This window comes from Barbatula barbatula (genome assembly GCF_947034865.1).
Source record: "Barbatula barbatula genome assembly, chromosome: 17".
Classification (NCBI taxonomy): Eukaryota; Metazoa; Chordata; class Actinopteri; order Cypriniformes; family Nemacheilidae; genus Barbatula; species Barbatula barbatula.
Genome location: NC_136780.1, coordinates 15,154,901 through 15,174,880, shown reverse-complemented (window position 1 = coordinate 15,174,880; position 19,980 = coordinate 15,154,901). Strand labels below are relative to the sequence as shown.

At 36.6% G+C, this 19,980-nt stretch overlaps 1 protein-coding gene across 2 annotated transcripts; it reads right to left on the bottom strand.

Moving 5' to 3' along the window:
* Nucleotides 1-5,679: 5,679 nt before the first annotated feature.
* Nucleotides 5,680-19,639, bottom strand: cdh26.1 (cadherin 26, tandem duplicate 1). 2 transcript variants are annotated; one of them, XR_013787885.1, is made up of 20 exons: nucleotides 19,365-19,639; nucleotides 17,044-17,097; nucleotides 16,559-16,654; nucleotides 16,258-16,413; nucleotides 15,963-16,110; nucleotides 15,687-15,862; nucleotides 15,476-15,604; nucleotides 13,835-14,020; nucleotides 12,835-13,106; nucleotides 11,592-11,734; nucleotides 11,024-11,251; nucleotides 10,480-10,701; nucleotides 9,658-9,788; nucleotides 9,046-9,099; nucleotides 8,318-8,380; nucleotides 7,707-7,751; nucleotides 6,890-6,931; nucleotides 6,561-6,635; nucleotides 5,955-6,403; nucleotides 5,689-5,857 (listed from the first exon to the last, which is right to left on the bottom strand). XR_013787885.1 is itself a non-coding variant. In XM_079478881.1 (19 exons), exons 1-19 carry the CDS (start codon nucleotides 19,398-19,400, stop codon nucleotides 6,185-6,187), a joined length of 2,475 nt encoding a protein of 824 aa, XP_079335007.1. In that variant the 5' UTR covers nucleotides 19,401-19,639; the 3' UTR covers nucleotides 5,680-6,184. The 2 variants fall into 2 exon arrangements, 1 of the variants encoding a protein (XP_079335007.1); XM_079478881.1 differs by having other exon boundaries at nucleotides 5,680-6,403.
* Between the last annotated feature and the right edge of the window lie 341 nt (nucleotides 19,640-19,980).

Genomic DNA, 19,980 nt, shown 5'->3' with positions numbered 1-19,980 from the left:
CGGTTATTGGCCAATGTCAATGTTTGAAGCTGTGAAAGCTCTTCTTAAGATCCTGTGTCAAGATTATTAACTGAGTGGCATACCATTTAGTCATTACCTGATAAACTACAAGTTTCGAGTCATTGATTAAGTCATTTTGACTTGTGCTTATCAACCTATACGATTTCACATATGGTCCGTTGCTGTGGTTTTTGCTCTTGTTGCTCTGTACCCGTGTGGATCTGTAGTGCTGTAGCTCCAGGCAGCACTTGAGTGTGTGGCTCAGGGGTTGAAATGATTTGAACCGCATGCTTAGATACTTGTTGTGGTTTTGAAGCCTGTTTTGTGGGATTGCTACATTTATATATAGAGTACTACAGTTTGATTTTATTCTCACCAGTGCTGTCAACCTGACTGCTTTCACTTATGTTCCGTTTCTGAGGTTTTTGTTCTTGTTGTGTTGTTCTGAGTGTAGCTGAGTGGCGCAATGTGTCAAACCCACACCTTGAAACTTTGAGGTTGGAGGTTCGAACCCCTTGTGTAGCACATGTAATGTTTATACTGTATGCCAAGACAAAGATTTCATTTCACTCTAACTTTCTCTTCATTACCTATTTATTTCTCACGTACTTTCTATATCTGGCAGTTTTTTCTCTTGTCATTCTGTGCTACTATAGGTTCAGACAGCACTTGATTGTACAGCTGTGTAACTTCTGTGTAAAGTCAATGTTTTATTCTCACCTGGTCATCTCAACAGGTCTGTATTCAAGTTTCAGACATTTTCGCTCCTTATGCCTGACTTCAGTGATTGGTATAAATCGCTACATGCAGCTCTGTAAAGTCTGATCAACAGCCAGATTGTCAGCTGAGTGGCATGGCTGGCTTAGCAACCTGCTTGAAATTCCTGCAGTTGTGGGTTCTAATCCTGTGTGGTGTGTGTTGAGTTTATAGTTTTAAGTTCTCAACAAGTGTTTTTAAAGTATGCTCTGTTTTTCCTTTTGTTGCTTTGCACCGGTGAGGCTCTGCCCTGCGCCGATTTTGTCAGATGTAATTTTTTGTACACTTTCATTGACATACTTTTGGAAAACACATAACATATTTTTTCTTTCCTTTGCCCCTTTATGATCTTGGGTCTAAAAGTACTACAGACGTTTTTGATACGTTTTGTAAGTCCATCTTTGCTCACAGTTCATTTACAGGGTGTGAAACTGAATTTACCGGTTTAACTTGTTTCCACCCAGGGCTTTATCTCTTTATCATTTTGTTCTTGGTAAATATAACTTTTTCTAGCCATCTCTTTATTTTAAAATTCATTGAACTTAAACAGTACATTTAATTCTCTGTCATGCTTCATCTGTTTGACACATGCGTATATTTCTATAAAATTAGTCTCTTTAAATGGAAAATAATAAACTGTTATTTTTGGTATTATTTACATTTACACTAACATTTAGTCAATTAGCAGACGCTTTTATCCAAAGCGACTTACAAAGAGTTCAGGGAGAAATAAGCAAATAATTGAATGTCACAAAAAAGAGCAATAGTCAGTAGGTGTTAATACAGAGTTACTAGTTTCAACAAAAGCTAGACCACTACCTATTGAGAGTTCTGTGTGCTGAATAAATATTTAATGTCGCCTACTATTCACATTATTTCCTGAACGCCTGATATATTTTTTTTACAAAACACATAAAGATTCGCCTGTAAATAGATTTTCCAATGTCAATGTTATTTATGTCTATTCCTTTTCTCTTCATTGTTCATTGTTATTTGTTTTCATTGTTCGCAACAATAAGCAGGGTTTGCACTTCAGATTTGTATATATAAATATTGATATTAAAATATAGCAAAGTTTTGGCATTAGGATTAATGATCTTTAGATTTAAAAGTGGCTACTGTTGGAGCACGATTGATGTTTTCTCGAAGCAGATTCCAGCTCCGGGCGGCATGATTGCTAAACACTGACTCGCCTTATTTTGAGTGAAGCCTTGTTATCGCTAACTGACTTGACCCTAATGATCTGTGAAGTCTGGGTGTCTGGGAACCGGACCAGAATGTTTTTTACTTTTTCCTCTCTTCCCTCTATCATCTCTGTCGCTCCTTGTGCTTCCGGCTCCTTTTCTCTTGTCTCGTCTGTTGATACCCCCAGATGCTGCGTGGGCCGAGACTGGCCCTCGGGGGGAGTAGAGCACAGTCTCGTGGGTATCCCCCGGCCTGTGAGGGGCAACGGGGGTATGTAACGAGCAAGGCGGGACGAGAAACATGAGGGGACAGCCGAGGCTGGTGACGTGAGTGACAATGAGTGTCAGCTGCACGTTGCACTGGTCTTGCATCTCTCACGGAGGAACTTCGGGAGCATAAAAGGACGAGCAACAGAGTGTAAAGAGGACCAGGCCTGGACTTTATGTATTGTGTTCTTCTGAATTTGACTGTGTACGGTTCAATAAAATAAAGGAAGGAGGCAGGAACCGGTGAACATAAAACAACTTTTAATATAATTTACAAACAAAACAAAACATAACCCGTTGCCCCCACATTTTACTTTGTTTGGTTTGTATATTATATTAAAAGTTGTTTTATGTTCACCGGTTCCTGCCTCCTTCCTTTATTTTATTGAACCGTGTTACACAGTCAAATTCAGAAGAAATAGCTGATAACAGTTCTGGGAAGTCATCAGCAAAGACTGTGGAATATTTGGGAGGCCTGTAGATAGTTGTAAATAGAATGTAACAATTTTACTATTGTAAAAAGAGGTTAGACCTTTATATGTGTCTAATGCTGTTGTTGGGAAATGGACACCAAACATCTTGGCTAAAGATGGGTGTCCAGCAAAGATTTTGGAGGAATTTCTACAGGCATCTGTAGATGCAGACATGTACCGGCAAGATATGGGATCCTGTCTGACAAGACCATCCAGGGAACCAACCCACCAAAGGATGTGTTATAAATTATGTAAACATTGTTGTATTTCTTAGAATACTTGTTCTAAGACTTGTCAACTGACTGAGGTGTACATGTGTGTGGTTTCCTATGAACAGAGATAACAACCTACTTTTAGACAAAACAATATGAAACCAGACACCTTTTTAGAGCGTCGTGTAGCTTGTGCACTGTTCTCTGCGGATTTCAGGTGCGCTGCAAATTGTTCACTTGTGTTAAAACAAACGTGAAAACACAAAAGTTTAAGCTTTGACACTACTGTTAATATAATATAAATGTTTGCTAAAAAATACAATGTATAGGGTTTCATGCACACTTACAGTATAAACATAAGTTCATGTGAATAGTAAAAAATGAAAATGAGATCATGTTTTTTGTTGTTGTTGTGCATTCCAATGAATATCTATGAAAACTGCAGTTGGTTTGTTTTGATTTAAGCCATAATAACTCAAAAAATACAGCTAACTAACACAATAAAACACAATAAAAACATAACATAATAAGAAACATGATTTCCATTCCATAGAGTTAGGTTAGTGCAAAAGAAAACAATAGTACAATGTGCTTTGATCAGGGCCCACCATGCACACCTCGGGACCCAATCTTAATACCAGTGCTGAAGCCCACACTGACTGGGTGTAACAGAACGCTTCATCCACAAACCACAAATGAGTGATATATATAATATTGAGATCACATATTTATTAAGGAATAACACTGAAAACAAACGGAAACAATCATATATGTACAGCTAGTTACATTTGAGACAAGACAACGAAGCATGAAACAGTCAGAGTATGTTTAGTGTCCTAGTGATGGGGCTGATGACTGTTGGGTGCGGTGATGAAAGGCGAGGAACTGGTGCGGGAGCATGGAGGATGATGGAGTTCAAGGGGGAAACTGGCACAGGAGAACACAGGAGGCGGGCAGGGGCGAGACAGTTTGTGACACTGGGCACGTTTTAAGTGGAAGCCAACAGACAAATCCACTATCGAATCCACTTAAATCACGCTTTGAAAAGGAAACACAGTGCCAGCGTCACTAAGGCAACATACAACATTTTTTTCAGGTGTCCGACATGACTGCCTCCTTTTTCAACTCCTCCATCGACTGCAAGCAGCCAGTCTAGCCTGCAAAGTGTCGCATGAGGTCGAACACACCTAAAGCAACAGCTGTTTTTACACATCCAATCAATTTGCAGTGAAATACAGATGCCGGGTGTGGCTTTTTTCTCCTTTGAAATAAATTTTCACTCAGATATATGTCAGAATACGGAAGTAAAAATGATCGCAACTTCTGGTTCACAGGGACTTCACAGAGATACTCTTATTATAGAGATGGGAGGGTCTGTGTGTATTTCACCTTCATTTCCTGGTGCGTCAGTGTGTGTTTCTTCAGCGTCATTGTCTTATTTTATTGTATAATAATAGCATTTAACAATTGATATGTTGAATCTTGGTTGTATGTTCATTTTATTAAATAAAACATTTGTTGAATGGCTCCTGTAGTTCACTCTGTGAACAAAACTGTATGGTACATTGATATCTAGGTTGACAGCTTGGTATTGCAGTCTAAATGTAAAACATTGGAGAGACAAGTTTAGCCAATTTTAGGCAAGTTTCTTTCGATTGTTTTCTGAAATGATCTATAGGCACTCTATTGTTTGTGTTCCGGAAATTCAGTCGGGGTTCACAAAAGTGCAGGAACGTTTGTTTGAAAGTTGAAACCGTCTATAAAAGATGCTTAAGCTGCACCTTCAATCAGACAATTTATGCACTTCTTATATTTACTATTTTCAAGATGGTGAATGGTACATATTGCACTAGATACTTGATAGTCTTCCTGGATGTAAAATTACATTGCGCCTTTTAATGTAATTCATTGGGTCCTAAATGGTGCTTTGTATGATAAATGACCACAAAGCTGCATCAATCAAATGAACGGCAGTATGTTTTGCAGTCTCAAATTAAACTGAAGTTAAAATATTTTTATCTGTGATTACAAGACAGCTAGTTTTATATTGCATGTATCATGTGAGGGGGAAACAATCGCGGATGGTAAGTTACACAGGTGCTCAGTTCTCATGCATCCAGTGTGAAACGGTAGCGCACGGACTCACATCTACTCCTAATCCAATATGAGCCCATTTTCACTTTTAACAAGATGTGACGTGAATCAATGAATATGCTCTGTATCACATATGAATGTCCTTCCTCAAAGTGAACGTCCTGGATATCTTGATTGACAGGAGTTTCGCCCAATCAGCGTAGCTCTCCCATCTCAACAAAAGACCCACCTTTTCCGATTTGACTGATTTGTCGTTGTGTTTTCTGAGTTGTCGTTTTGACTTCTGACCTGTTCTTTTTTGTTTCATGGTATGATTTTTTTATTTTGCTTTTAAGATTTGTTATATTGTTTTGTTTTGCACTTCACGGCCACGGTACAGTTGCTAACATTCTTCCAAATATCTTTCTTTGTGTTCATGAGAACAAAGAAATCCATACAGGTTTGGAAAAGCTTGAGGGTGAGTAAATGGTAGAATTTTCATTTTTGGGTGGAGTATCCCTTTAAGCGATGGAGCTAATTAAGTAAACTATGTCACCTTACCTTACCTCCCTGTTCTCAACAGTAAGATTGAAATAATGATTTAAAGGTTGAGCTTTTGGTCGGTTTGATGTCTTTTGACTTTAACGTAAAGACCATTAGGTAAAGTTTCGCATCCATAATAGTATCCATAATAATAAAATGAAGATTTTCTTTCACAGTTCTCCATTAAACAGGAATAGACAGTTTTATTTATAGTGTAATCTTTAATCACATCTGCTGTTCTTGCACATTTGAACCCAAGTGAAAGCTATAAACTAATTTTAAAACGTATCCCAAAGAAACAAGTCACCCTTCTGTTTCTTGACTATTCTAGATTCAAAGGATATCCTTCCTGGAAAACAAGAGAAAAATACTACTTTGGTAACATCTTTTTTGGAGCATAAGCAGAAGTCCTGTCAATTTTCAAAAATGCTCCTTTGTACATTCACCTTAAATGCACAGTTTATCCCAGAGATCCTTCATGGCCAGTCTTGGCCCTGAAGACTTCATGTTAAAAGCGTATATCCATAATAAAACTCAGAGGCCTAAAAACCCTGTAAACCCTTTGTGCCTTACACCAGTCTCCCACACGTAAAAAAGTGACTTTCAAGAGGTAAAGTGTTAGAAAAACAGAAAATAATCAAGATGAAATCCCAAAGAGTTAAATCAGCACCAGTCTTTAAAGTCTGACGTTTTTGTGTGTCATGGACTGTTGACAAATCCCACCAAGAGTACTGAATTTTGGCTCAAGGTTCTGCAGGAAGTCCATGTCATCTCCGAGATTGCTAACGGTGATCTGATCTAATGACACGCAATCACTTTCATTCCCTTCATTTGCATACTGACGTGGAACATATACTGGATAGAAGCTCTGATCTTCTGGAGGCCAAACGGATCTCTAAAGTATAACAATGAAAAGAAACATATTTGAATCCAAATCCTTATCAGCATAACAACATCATTTTGAGATTTGCAGGTTGGCAAATCTCAAAAGTAGATTTTGAGTAGATTTATACATCTTGAGTGGAGTGTTCAGCAATCGTGGAGATTCTCACCCTGTCAATATGATCTGCGGGGTTTATTTCTAATCGTGACAAACTGTATGGACGCGACAACTGACTCACTCCACTCTGAAAAACAAGTGTGATGAACAGCAAATTCAATTCTAATGTTTGTAAATGTACCCCTCAGTTAAAACAGTTCATTATCTTTTTCAATCACATTACATTCATTGTTCACAATTTTAAGCTTTAATTGGATTTAATCAAATAAAAGCTTTAATCATTAACATGATTATGTAACATTAAACATTATTATTTATAATTATTCAAAAAATGATGTGGCGTACAGTGTTTCTAATTTGTATTTCTTTGGCAAAACTTACCCTTACTGTGTTGGTTCGAACTGTTGACCAGCTTGAATGAGGCTTTAGATAGCAGAAATATATATTACATATTCATCATCATTAAAATAATGCATAACATTTATGTAATTAAAAAATATATATTTACAATAACCCCAAAATATATTTGTACACTTAGCCACACTTAAATAAATATCAAGCTGTGACGTGTTTGACGCAATAAATTAAGTAATTTTACCACTTAATGGCAAGAGTTTACAAAATGTCTTGCATTGTATGAAGCTCATCCGTCATGCAAAAATATATTTTGGGAGGTGTATGATGCCCCACCCTTTCATGCAATGTCTTTTCCCTAAACAGCTTTTTTTGAGCTGACACCTGAAAAGGACTCAACAGATAGCTCATAGCAATAACATAAACAGAATGTTATGATTTTTGACATTGTGAAAAGTATGCTCTTTTAAAACCTAAACAGACATATCTTATATTCTCATTAACAGACTTAAAATACGTGCTAAGTGTGCTATTTTGCGATACATTTTACAGTATATTTTTTTATCTTATGCAATTACCATCACACTTTGTAGTGTCTATGTTCACAAATACTTTTTGACAATTTTAAATGTAGAAACGCATAGAAACAGATCGTGTGTGTAGGTTAAATGTTGTCCTGAAACAACAGAAATGTGTGAAGCATTGTGTCCTTTATAATGCTCTAGGCTAAAACTCTTTCTTTGTTTTTGTACGACACTTTCCCCACATACAAGCCCCACCCAGGCACCTGCCAGCAACCACACGTGTCACACCCATGTGTCAGTTTGACAAAGCTGTCCCTTACCATCACACCTACGCCATCGGGCATTTCATGACTTTTCATGGAATACTGAGAAAGATAGAAGCAAAATCCATATTTCACAATCTGAAGTAAATGATTATATTGATAAAGGTATTATTATTAGTGATAAATAAAATACTATATCAAAGTATATCAAAAGCAAGTCAAGTTTAAAGTTTTTAACTTTTCATATCATTGTATTGATGTAACTGCCCCACTCATAAGTTTTGACATAATGAACATTTTTGTCTATTAACAGTTATCCATCATGCGTAAGATTTGTATCAAAATGCAGTACTAGACTGAATCTAGAGCAAAATTCACATTCCCTGTAAAGTTCTTAATAACTCCACCCATGTGAGTGACTGTGATACTCTTCAACTACCCATCAGAACACATAAAAATCTGTTAAAAATGTATTTCAGTTTTTCCAAATCAGCAAAGAACGTATGTAAATGTATAGATTCTATAAAGAAGATTTTCTAGATCATATAGATCATATGCTGTGCATTTTTATTTACAAATGTTTACCTTAGTTTACAATCATTCTTTTGTTCTAGACTCCAACATGATTCTTGTGATTTTTGTGAAAATCTACTAGATTTCACACTTACCCCTACAGTGCTTCTGAGTGAGCGATTTTGACTCTGTCTGAATCCATTCATCCCAATCATAGTCTAGAAAAATAGCAACACGCTGGTTGTTAGTAACATATTATTAGAATGTTTGATAACAGAGAACTGAAAGGCATTCTGTGTAGGTTGTCCGAAAATCATGTGTATGTTTAATGTGTTTGTTTATGGATGTTTGGTAAAAACCGGCATTGCCTGTCTTCCTGAAGAGAAATATTGCAGGATAAAACCAAGAGGAATGCTGCCATATACGTAGAAGGCAAATACGTATGCCAAGTCTGAACTGAATCAACCTTAAAGGGATACTTCACCCAAAAATGAAATTTCTGTCATTATTTATGTCATATAATTTATCTCTGTTTGAATGCACCTTTTTGCATGCATGCAACATTGCTGTCTCTAATCCAACGGCTTTTGGCCTTAAGACACTTCAAAAGCAGTTTACTCAAGAAATTTGCTGTAGTATTTATTTACTAATCCGTATCTCATTCTAAATACAAATTACAAAGAAGTTTTTCTGGCTACACATTCAATGAAAAAAAATTGGTGCAAAGAACTTTATTCCAAAGAAATCTTTTAAAGCCATTCGAGAAGTCATTAAGAGATTAGACAGCTAATGTCCTCATTCAATTAAATTTTTCTTTTCAATAAACTATTACTGTTTGATAGATAAATGAACCTCTTGGTAAAAAACTATCAATGGAAAGTACCGGTGCAGATGCAACCTTCTTGCCAACAGCACTGCCAGCTGGAACATGTTCAGGCTTACGAGAGAACAACAAACAAGAACAACATTTAAAAACTTCAAACTGAAAGATTGTTTAAGACAGCAGGTGTAATATTGAATTGGACCAGATTAATGCGTTTTGTTTTTGTATATCGTTGTTTGCTGACAACAATACCTGTCTAGAAATGGCACAGTCATGTATATTATAATGTGCATTAAGTGCATATTTCATTAATATTTTTCATCAAGTGTACACAATCCAAACAAGATGGAATAAAAACTGATGTCATGGCCAACGGTGTTTACAACACATTTCTATTTCACATTTAGTAATATAAATAGTATGTCTCTTAGCTTGTCAATATCAGCAATCATCAGTATTGGATGGAATTTGTCTATATGTATATGGTTTTTTTGCATTACATAAACCAACAAGAAGAACGGGTGTGAACTGGTGAGTTATGATAAGCAGTAAAACTTAAGACAACTATTAATTGTTTCCCTAGTTCCAACAAGCCTCAAGAATTTGCTAAATTGTACTAATTTGAATAACTCCTGCATTACTGTGTGTTTGACATATGTTTAAAGAACGTACCTTATAGACTGAGCCTCCTCCCTCCTCATTGTATTTCATAAGGGTTTGGCTTCCCTCGTCGTGCAGGTGCAGTGAGATGGGTTGGAATGTGTTGTTTCCACATTCACACAGTAAACAAAACATGAGTAACACTGTAGAAAGACAAATTTGTTGTTCTGAAGATCATTCATGATAGGACGAATTTTTCAATCATATCATATCACTGGATGTTAGTCGTATTCTTTAGTAATTCTTCCCTTTTTTGCCCTAAATTGGATAGTTCTTTTTTTCAAATGGTAAAATTACTGTTATGATCTACTAACCAGAAATTTTAGCTGAACAGCAACAGAAAACCATGTTATTAGGCTCCAGAATATGAAAAATGGCAAACAATAACACCAAATATTCCTGCATGAGGCAAAACATTTGGATTTTGGTCAAATAATTTGAGTAATGTTCTTTATACAAAGCCATTTTATGGTTTCAGAAGACTAGATATGTAATGCAAAGGACTTTTTGGTTGCCATGGCTCACATTTACATAAATAAATAAATGACAATGTTTTTGGGTGAATTGCTCCTGTAATTCTACCAAATACACAAAAAAGGGGCGAAGCCTGCCATTGGTTTGTAAATGAACCGATGCTGGGTTGCTTAAACCCACAATACTGGGTTGTTTTAACAATGTAAAATATAAACCTTTTAGGGGGAATCATTTAACCCAGCGGCTGGGTTCGCTCCTTTTTTATCCAATACTGGGAAGAAAATATCCCATCACATTTTGCAGTGTAATGAACGAAACAGCACATTTATTGTAAAGTTTTAGTTTGTGATTTTGACTCACAGGCCAACAGGAGAATTCCAGCAAAAATGAGACCGATGCCTATTGAATCCAACCTAGAGGACCACGCCTGCCGACCACGACACACATTTTCTCCCACACAGAGGCACACAACCACATTAAAAACATCTTCTGTTGCCAAGCCCTGTTGATCCTGTATCTTCAAGGGAATGGAGTAGTTTCCATATGGCAGACTCTCCAAACCTATCAGGGAGGTGCTGTCCCCTACGGTGTAAACCATACAAAGCTTTAAAGTCTCTAATGTATTATTAATTAAAGACTATTATTTAATTGTTGAAAGGTTTCTTGGCCCAGAGAACACATTAACAACTGCATTTACAAAATAACAAAGAACAGCATTAAAAAAGCTCATTACTTATACTTAAATGAATTAATTAAACAACACCTTCCTACTTTAAATGTTATCACAACAACAGGAAAACATGTCTGTTTTAAGAATCCCTCTCCGGTTAGCTGAGTGTCACTTGTTTGTAGAATATTAGCCTTAATGTAAGTGTGAGGTATTTACACATGCGCATTCACTGACCTGTGGTGGGATCGATCTTCCAGAGGTCTTTAAGTTCATTCCCCCCCATCAGGGAAAAGGAAAAAGGTCCCGTAAATGGAGGTTTGTCAATGTCTGCTGTCATAATGTTGACACGGTCAACCTTGTTCAGGCACAGGACCGCAGTCTTGCTAAGGAGATATGGGGCATTGTCATTTACATCACCCAGGTAGATTACTACGGTGCATGTACCTGTGCCTTGTGGCTCTCCTGTAAACAGCACATTAAGAGAAGTCAGTGATCGGTAAGTTCATGAGATGAGAGTCTCCTTCCTAACTTCTTGTGTAAAAAAATCGAAAGAGAGCTGCAGTCTGTGATACATTGTTCACACATTTACCGGTTAAACAAACTAGTCTGCAGTAAACAATGTATTTGGTAAGCAGTACTACTTATCTGTGTTTTCATTTGTTTGCTAAGTATTTTACTTTTTTGTACATTTTGGCATCATTGGTATATTGTCCTAATCCTGTTTTTTCATTTTGAAAAGATTTCTGATTTTGATAGTTACAAGCAAAAAATGATTATTGATAACTGCTAGTCTGGTGCCTACCGTCATCTATAGCATGGATCACAACAGTGTAGGTGTCATTTTTGACATATGAAGACTCCCGATCCATTTTCTTGAGTGAGGTTATTTTTCCTGACTTTGGGTCAATAGTCACCCATTTCGCTGGATCTTGTACTAACTCATACCTTTGAATGAAATCGAAATGTGCACATACATAAATATCACAAACACACAGATTATAGACCAGGGCCAGTATTTATCAAGCTTCTCAAAGTGCCATCTAGTCTTAAAGTGCTGAGAATTCATGACATTTACTCCTACTTCCAAACTTAAGTTATCAAATTTCTTAAAGCTATGAATCCCTTTAACTCTCCCAAATATTTAAGACAGCCCGAGGGGTCTCTCAAGTGCCTAGGAGTTGCCACTAGGGGCTTGTGATGGCGCTGAGGGGACAGAGACATGTGGCGGACAGATGGGTTGACCAATGGAACCATAAGCATAAATTCGGTACTCCCCTGCATAGGCGTAATTGCAGGTGGCACTTTTTTAAAGTATGAATTTGCGAAAGGCATTTAGTGAAACAACATCTACACATCATTATCAAATGTATACATTTAACAAACTTGTTTGTGCGCAAGATAAAAGGTACGGGTTCGAGTTATGCTGTGTTTGGTTCTCAATGGTATGTGTGATGTAAGTTTTTTTTAACCCAAAATAACATTGTATTTGAAGGGAAACTACTCTACTAAAGCGAATAAAAACTCATTTCAGCACCGGTTTAAAATGGGTAAGAAATGGTGGAAACGTACTTTCATTTCCAATGTCTGTTTCATAATGTATTCTCTTGAAAAGCCTTTATTGTCATATGTGTGTTGAATATAAACTCCTTTCAGGAATTTCACCATTCAACGTGAATGTATCAGAGAATATTCTTAAATAGGGAAACCTTTTCAGGGATTGGTCCATGCCAAAGTCGTCATCCAAAATCCCGTTTGCGGCACAGCAAGGTGCCGAAAATCATCTCTACGCCTGACATTTAAGATTTAGTCCTACACTTCACTTAAATTACGACTGAGCTGCTTTAACTTTTAAGAGCAGCTTTGAGACAGGAAACCTTTTACTCTAAAGTCAACTCTCAGCAGTGTTCTTGTAAGTAATTCTCGGAAGCTTGATAAATACGGGTCCTGATTTACAAACAGACGGTACCCAAGCCCGTTTACACAGTTTGTGCAACAAGAAGTTATGAAAACAAGGAAATCATGTTTTTGTTAGTGCTCAAACACACCTAATATTGGCTACATCCGAGTCTTCATCTTTAACCTCGGGTGTGAACAGCAAATCACCTGGACTCGTGTTTTCAACCCTGTATATCAACTCCTCGCTCTTCTTAAACACAGGGGGGTCATTCACATCGATGACTTTCACCTCCACTATTACAGTGTTCGGCTGAGGTTTGAGATTTTTTACAGGTTTCCAGTCAACACATTTAAATAACTTCTCCTCGTTCTCCACAGATATCTCCAGCTCTGTGATTTCTGTTTTCTCAAAATTCTTTCCCTGTGACGATACAAACAAATTTGAAATATTTTGGGTGAACCATGGCTATCATCCATGCTAGGAAATCATCTTAACGTTTATTGCAACAAAGATGATTTCCATGGAATAATTGTCCAGTGCAACAGAAAATTGTGCAGCAGAAAGAAATTCAATATTAGACATTGTTGAAGCAGTCAAACACAGTGTTACGCCATGACAATATAGCTTAGCCTATGTCCTTTGATAACAGTCCGAGAGAAAGAGCCTTAAAGGGATTTACCTAACACCGTAGCGGGAATCTGAACGTAAACTGATACAGTTGCTTTGAATACTCAAGCCCCTTTACCAAGCATGTCATGTTAAATATTATTGTTTTAATTGCTTCACACAAGGTATATAGTCTCATCCCATAACTTAGCAAACTTAACAGAGTAAATGAGACATTTGCTACCATCAATAATGTGTCCAAAAAGGCATAAATAGCCAAATAACTTTTGGTTTGTTTGTCATGTTCCTTCTAACATAAAGACCCAACCAAACTATAGAAGAAATACAGTAAAATATCAATTTGGCATAATGGAGGATAGAGTCCATCTTCCCATGTGTAAGCACATATTTACATTCCTTAAGTAGATACTTTTATCCCAAATGAAAGAGTATTTAGCATTTTCTCAAAATATATATTGGTGAATATTTATTTATATATTTCTTTATTTGTACAAATGATAATAGCAAATAATGGCATTCACCTTGATAACGTATAGCACACCCTCATTGGTTTTGGGGTCTGTCTCAATCTTATAGTTTCCTTCTTCATTGCCCTTCAGAATGGTAAACACAGCTCTTGAAGCAGGTGTGTCTGGGGTGTCTTTGTCTGTTACGCCGATTCGTAAGATCTCTTTGTTGGATACCATTTCCATGACTTCAGTTTTGTACTGCAACACAATCATGTATATCAGTTGTTCTCAAACGTTTTGTATCAAGTAAAACCTTTAATAAGATGAGTTGTTCCAAGTACCATCTAATGACCGCCATAGAAAACACACGTAGAAAACACTCAATCCTTACTTGCCTCATGATTAGATACACTCGTCACAAAATGTATGGAGAATATACTGTATTTACGGAAATCACATTCCAAACTTAAATGGTTTTAAAAATTCATAATTTGGAATGGAGTCCTAAGTTGCCTTTAAAAAGCACTTGGCAGACTATTTCTCAGCAAAAAATCACCCAAATTAACTGAGACATTATTTTATCTCAATTACTGTTTCGACATAATTTATATTGTAATAAACTGGACAGGTGTGTGTTTTAGAGGCATACAGTGAACTTTATAGTGATATACAGTTTGTCATGATTTGATTAGAATTTAAATGTCAAATTTTAAAGTAAACTTAAGTGTTCCACAGTGACGTTCAACAGGTTAGTAATACAAACATTTTTTATGTACCAACTGTTTTCAAACCAAATGTTTTTTCCATGTTTAGCAGTAATAGTGGAGACGAAACACTTTGCTGTGGTTTACTGTAAACAGGGCTCTGTAAATTACAGTTACAGCATGGGGGATGTATTTTCTTTGTGGTTACTTGGAGAAAGACTACAAACCAAGATATTAAGGACAGAAAATATGAAAAGAATATTTAACAAAGAAAATAAACAAATATACATATACTTAAAACCTAGATATCTGTTTGTTAAATACTGCTGTTCTCTTGATGATTAAGTAAGTCTGTCTCGTTTTACAGTATAAGACTGACAATTTACTGCAGCTGCTGTTGTCAAAGCGGCAGGTCAAAACTAAAAAACTAACATGCAGACGTATGTTGAATCAGTGCTTTTCAGCAATAACAACAGCTTTAAACAGCAGTTCAAGTGCAGAAATACATAGGAAACATAAGTTACAAGCATAAGTTACAAACACGCCTACAAATGTCACTCGCTGCTGCCCACTCTTTGTGAATATACCCCCTCAAGTTTGGAATCTATTTAAATTTCACATTTCGGGTTGATCTAGTCTCCACAACGTCATTACAGCGGTGAGTGTAAAAACAAGCCTGTTTCTTCTTAGCAACAGGCTGCTACAGCACCTCTGAGCATCTTCAAAGGCGGTTTTCTCAACGTTTAGATTTTTTACAACTCAGATTGTAAAAGGTACAATCCCAGGTTTTCAAATCTTGTATCACTGCCACATGATATGTCCCAGAAAATTGACCTGAATGGTTCCGAGGTCCAGAGCCACATAAACAGTACTCTCGCACCAAACATTAATGGTGTTGTTTGGCAACAACACTTATTGTTTTCTCTATACATTAACATAGTCGTTTATCACAGAAAGAGTTACACATATCACTGTTATTGTTTCTAACCGAAAGCCTGCAACGACTCACCTTGGCAGCTGTGAATTCAGGAGGATTACTGTTGGAGTCTCTGATGTCCAGAATAACCGTTGCAGTGGAGGACAACGAAGGTTTTCCCTGGTCCTGTGCTACAACTAGCACTTTATATTGTTTTGCTTTCTAAAACATGAAAGACGAAGGTGAAAATGTTAATGGCTGTTATCTTGTTGTCTTACAATAAACATGTGCTGAGGTTACTCACATCATAATCAAAACAGCCCACGAGGTTAAGCTGGTTGAGTGTAGTACTTCTTGTGAGGTTCTGCAGGACTATTTTTGGAAAAGCAGGTTCTTGTGAGGCCAATCTCATAGTGAACTGGGAGTTAGGAGTCTTTTGTTGATCATTGTCATGAGCTACTAATGTTGCCAGTACTGAGCCTAGTATAAGAAAATATAGAGTAAGAAAAGTAAAGTAATTAACTTACAAAACCGACTTATTTTAGGCAGAAATAAGAAATGTCAGTATTTCAAAGTTAACCATCTCGTGCATTCTCTGGAAATTCTGCATGGATGGTTGAAGGAGTAAACGTGGGTGGATTGTCATTCAGATCATGTATTTCCACATTAAATGACAGTGTTTTGTCCACCACACCACCAGTTTTCTTGTCCAAAACGTCGAAGTCCACCTGCAATTGAATCAAAACAAATCTGGATTCTGAATCGGTTTTTATCCCTTCCGTGAATTCTTAGAAGTGTTATTTAGACTGCAATGGTGTCATTACAAATGCTACCCTTTGATATTGTTTCGCTGTAGGTGGGGTTTGCAGGCTTACATGGTAGACGGATTTCACCTCCCTGTCGACGGCCCGGTGCACGAACATATTTCCAGTGTGTTCCTCCATGCTAAACAAACCTAAAGGTGGTAACGTGATCCCTTCCCCTTTGATGAGAAACTTGATTTCAAAGTCTGTGTCTTTATCATTGAACATCTAGCATCGGTTGGGAAAAGGAATATCAGTTATGCATTTGTTTGTACATTTTTTAGACCAACGGTCTGTACCATCCAGCATTATTCATCTTTTGTAATATTCTATTAAATTGAAAACATCCTGACAGGTGACATTGTAAATTTACCTGTGTTACTTTAAAAGGAAAAGGTCCTTCCATGTTCTCTTCGAGATCAATGGTAGAGAGAACCCATCTTCTTTTCGAACGAATGAGAACAGCATCCTGGGGTAGATGAAGAGAAAATGTAATGCAAAATTTTTGATTTGAGGAAATTGAAATTGCCTTTTTAAAAAACAGCACTGATTCACATTGCCACAAAACTGGATACAGAACTGAAAATTTTTTTATTTACCAGTTAAACACGTTTAGTACTTTAGTAATGTCAAGTATGTTAGTTTGTGTCCTATACGAAAAATATATATATAAGCACTTACGTTTTATTTGCAGAAACTAAAAGAACCTCCAATAAAATACTGATTTACACATGAAATGTATTTAAAAAAAACAAGTCTTAAAAAACAATGGCAGGTAAAAGTGTTGGACAGGTTTTGTCTAGTTAGTGGAATACAAAGTGAGGTGTCATGCAATGTCAAGATTTGTTCTTTACGTACCCGCTTTTCTCTGTGTTGCGTAACATTTGTCGCCACAACAAGCCGATGAACAAACTGAAGAAAGTAAACATGTAAATACAAACGTGAAAACACACAACACAGGTCTACACTACTAACAAGAGTATGTCTGTGTGTAATTCTAGGGTGTTGAATTTGGAAGAGGCAACCACTTTTACACAAAGAGGAATCTGCTGCTTATACATTTTTTTTACACCACCGTTCCCGCCAATGTTGTCAGTTTTAATATATTTTGATTTGTTATTCACACGTTTCAGTCAATCCTTGTGCATCTTTCAGCCTCTCCGTGACAACAATTGACCACGTTTGGTATTCCAAAAACACCTGTGTTCTATTGATTTGTAATGTTTCTTGCTTTTTAGTTCATTGTCTTTATATTTATTTATTGCAACCAAACCCCAACCCATGTGACTGTCTAAGCTGTTTGCTCCTACTGTACATTCACTAAAGACACTAGCGTCTCAAAAATAATTTACTCAAATTCATTAAGTCATTTATCCAGAGCATCTGTCAAATACATACAGTAAATTTGAGCAGATTTAGCGTGTTTAATATTACAATGGGTAAGCGACGATAAAGTGGATAAAGTTCACACGTTACATATGAATTAACAAGTGTTTGGATAAGACGAGACAGTAAATATCATGGCAAAAAACACAAATTCTTTAATTTTGCTTTTTTGGAGGATAGTAAAGCAGTTTTTACTAAATAAAAGTGACACACGATTGTGTTAAAGATTTGATCAAAATTGTTAACAATTATTTTTATTTGCTCAAATTGTTTAATCAATTTTTTTGGGCTGTTAAACGATTAATCGCATCCAGAATAAACGATTGTGTTAACATAATATTCGATTTTAGCCTTTTTATTTTAGCCTACTGTGCATATTATTTTGTATTAATAAACATTGTGTTTATATATAGAGAGATAATATGTAGATATTTAAATTATATCAATGTTATGTTTTTTTTCTTAAAGATGTGCATTTTTGTGTCACGTGATGTCGCCTATTGAGGTGCATGACAAGGAATATATTCCACAAGAAGTATTTAATTAATCCACAAAGTATACAAGAGAGACCACAACCACACATAGCACAAGTTAAACCGGACAATAACGAACACAGGCAAACGCAGGGCTTAAATACAACTGAGAACATATTCAGGGAGAACAGAAACAGGTGTTGGGCAATTTAATATTATGAAGATAACCGTGACAATATGCGTTTACAAATACAAAATGAATATGCACAGTACAGATACATATTATGTAAACACAAACATTTATTCGTTTGGCAGCCGTGATCAAATCGTGATATGTAAAGACAATGTGTTGAAATGGAAATGTGATCGCTGTTTCTATTTTTATTGACACCTGCATCCCTAGACTTTTAAAACAGCTTGTGCGGTCGCTTTATGTCCCGAGTAGATTTTGGCATGATGTTGTGTGATTTGCTCTGGTAATGAGCATTAGTAATAACAAAAGTTGCCTTACCAAGTGCCATAAATAACAGTTGTGATATTTTGCAATCCGTTCCTGTGAACACCGACTGAAATGCCATTGTATTATATACTGTAAAAATGTTAAATCTACTTCTGTGCAATTCTGTATTGCTCTGTATGTGCACATGATGTCTTTCAACTATTTTGAAGAAGGAAACAATTCGCAGTACTGTTCAGCTCAGATATAGGCCTATATTTATTTGGATAACACCTGCTCACACATTCCTGGACTTTGACGTCTGGAACCAGACTCTAGTATTTCACGATTCTACTGTTAAAGCCTCTGTGAGTTACGGATAACAATGTATAACAACATTTGTCTAGTTGAAATAATTGGCATAATGTTAATATCCTGCAAATCTATAAAGAAATTATGGCCGCTGTAGTTCACAACTATTGCTCCCGATTTTTATGTAATTTAGTTCCTCCGTTTTATAACCGGTTGTTCCGTGTACAAGCATTTTGAGATGCATAAACTGTCATTCACAAAGATCCGATGTACATTTTGAATCTGTGGATCAATGCAGGGAACTGAAGTACGTGTATTTCCACGGCCTCTTCTAGTTTGGGAGAACTGAAACGTTTGTTTGATTATCCTCTATTTGTTTTTTTATCGTGGAGGCAAATGGCTGCACATTTCGTATTCCTATATGTGTGCTGACTGCGCAAACAATAACTTTAAATACTTGATACTTCAAATACTTAAATCTGACTCAGCACCTACACATCTCCACTATTACTATTAGTCATTATATTATATACGATCTTGGTCAAATTGAAATTAAAATACGTTGTACTCACAGCGAGCAGACAGAGCAAAAAGGTGATCTTTGTCATGCTGAAATGCTCCTCTCTGACGACACTCCTAAAATGAAGCACCTTTGGATTTCACCTGTACTAATATCAGATGTGATAAGCCATCCCACGGAGTTTGTCTAATTTTGGACAGTTCTCTGAGGATCGGTGAGTGTGTTCAGGTGTTTGTTTTTGCGCTTACATTGTGTCTTTCAACACAATGAGTCATCCCGACCACAAAAGCATTTGAGTGCAGCAGACTAGGAGGGGCCATTTGGCACAGAGTTGGGTTTCACTTTTTCCTCCGTGCTGTGGAAAAACAGGCTTCACCAATTGTTGTTCGCAATATGCAAATATGCAGTATTGGCGGAAAGCCTTTTCAGCTCTTTCGTGTTTGGTTTCGTGTCAGATTATTTCCAAAAGCGATGCCAAATTGGCAAAGATTATAGTCATCATTTGAAAATTGACTACAAGCAGTAGGCTTGTGTACAATAATCATTGCAAACTAATTTGAAAGTGAGGGTACACAAACAGGATTTCGAAAAATGAGGGAGACATGTCCCCCCTGTCCCCAGAGGAAATGACTCCCCTGACTAAACTTATGTTATAAAATACAATACTA

Excerpts from the sequence above, each read along its gene's own strand:
- cdh26.1 (XM_079478881.1), bottom strand. The coding sequence starts at position 19,400 with ATGACAAAGATCACCTTTTTGCTCTGTCTGCTCGCT. Across the intron at positions 15,605-15,686 it reads TGGGCTGTTTTGATTATGAT|AAAGCAAAACAATATAAAGT; the intron begins GTGAGTAACCTC and ends TTCATGTTTTAG. Across the intron at positions 10,702-11,023 it reads GAAGATCGATCCCACCACAG|GGGACAGCACCTCCCTGATA; the intron begins GTCAGTGAATGC and ends TTTACACCGTAG.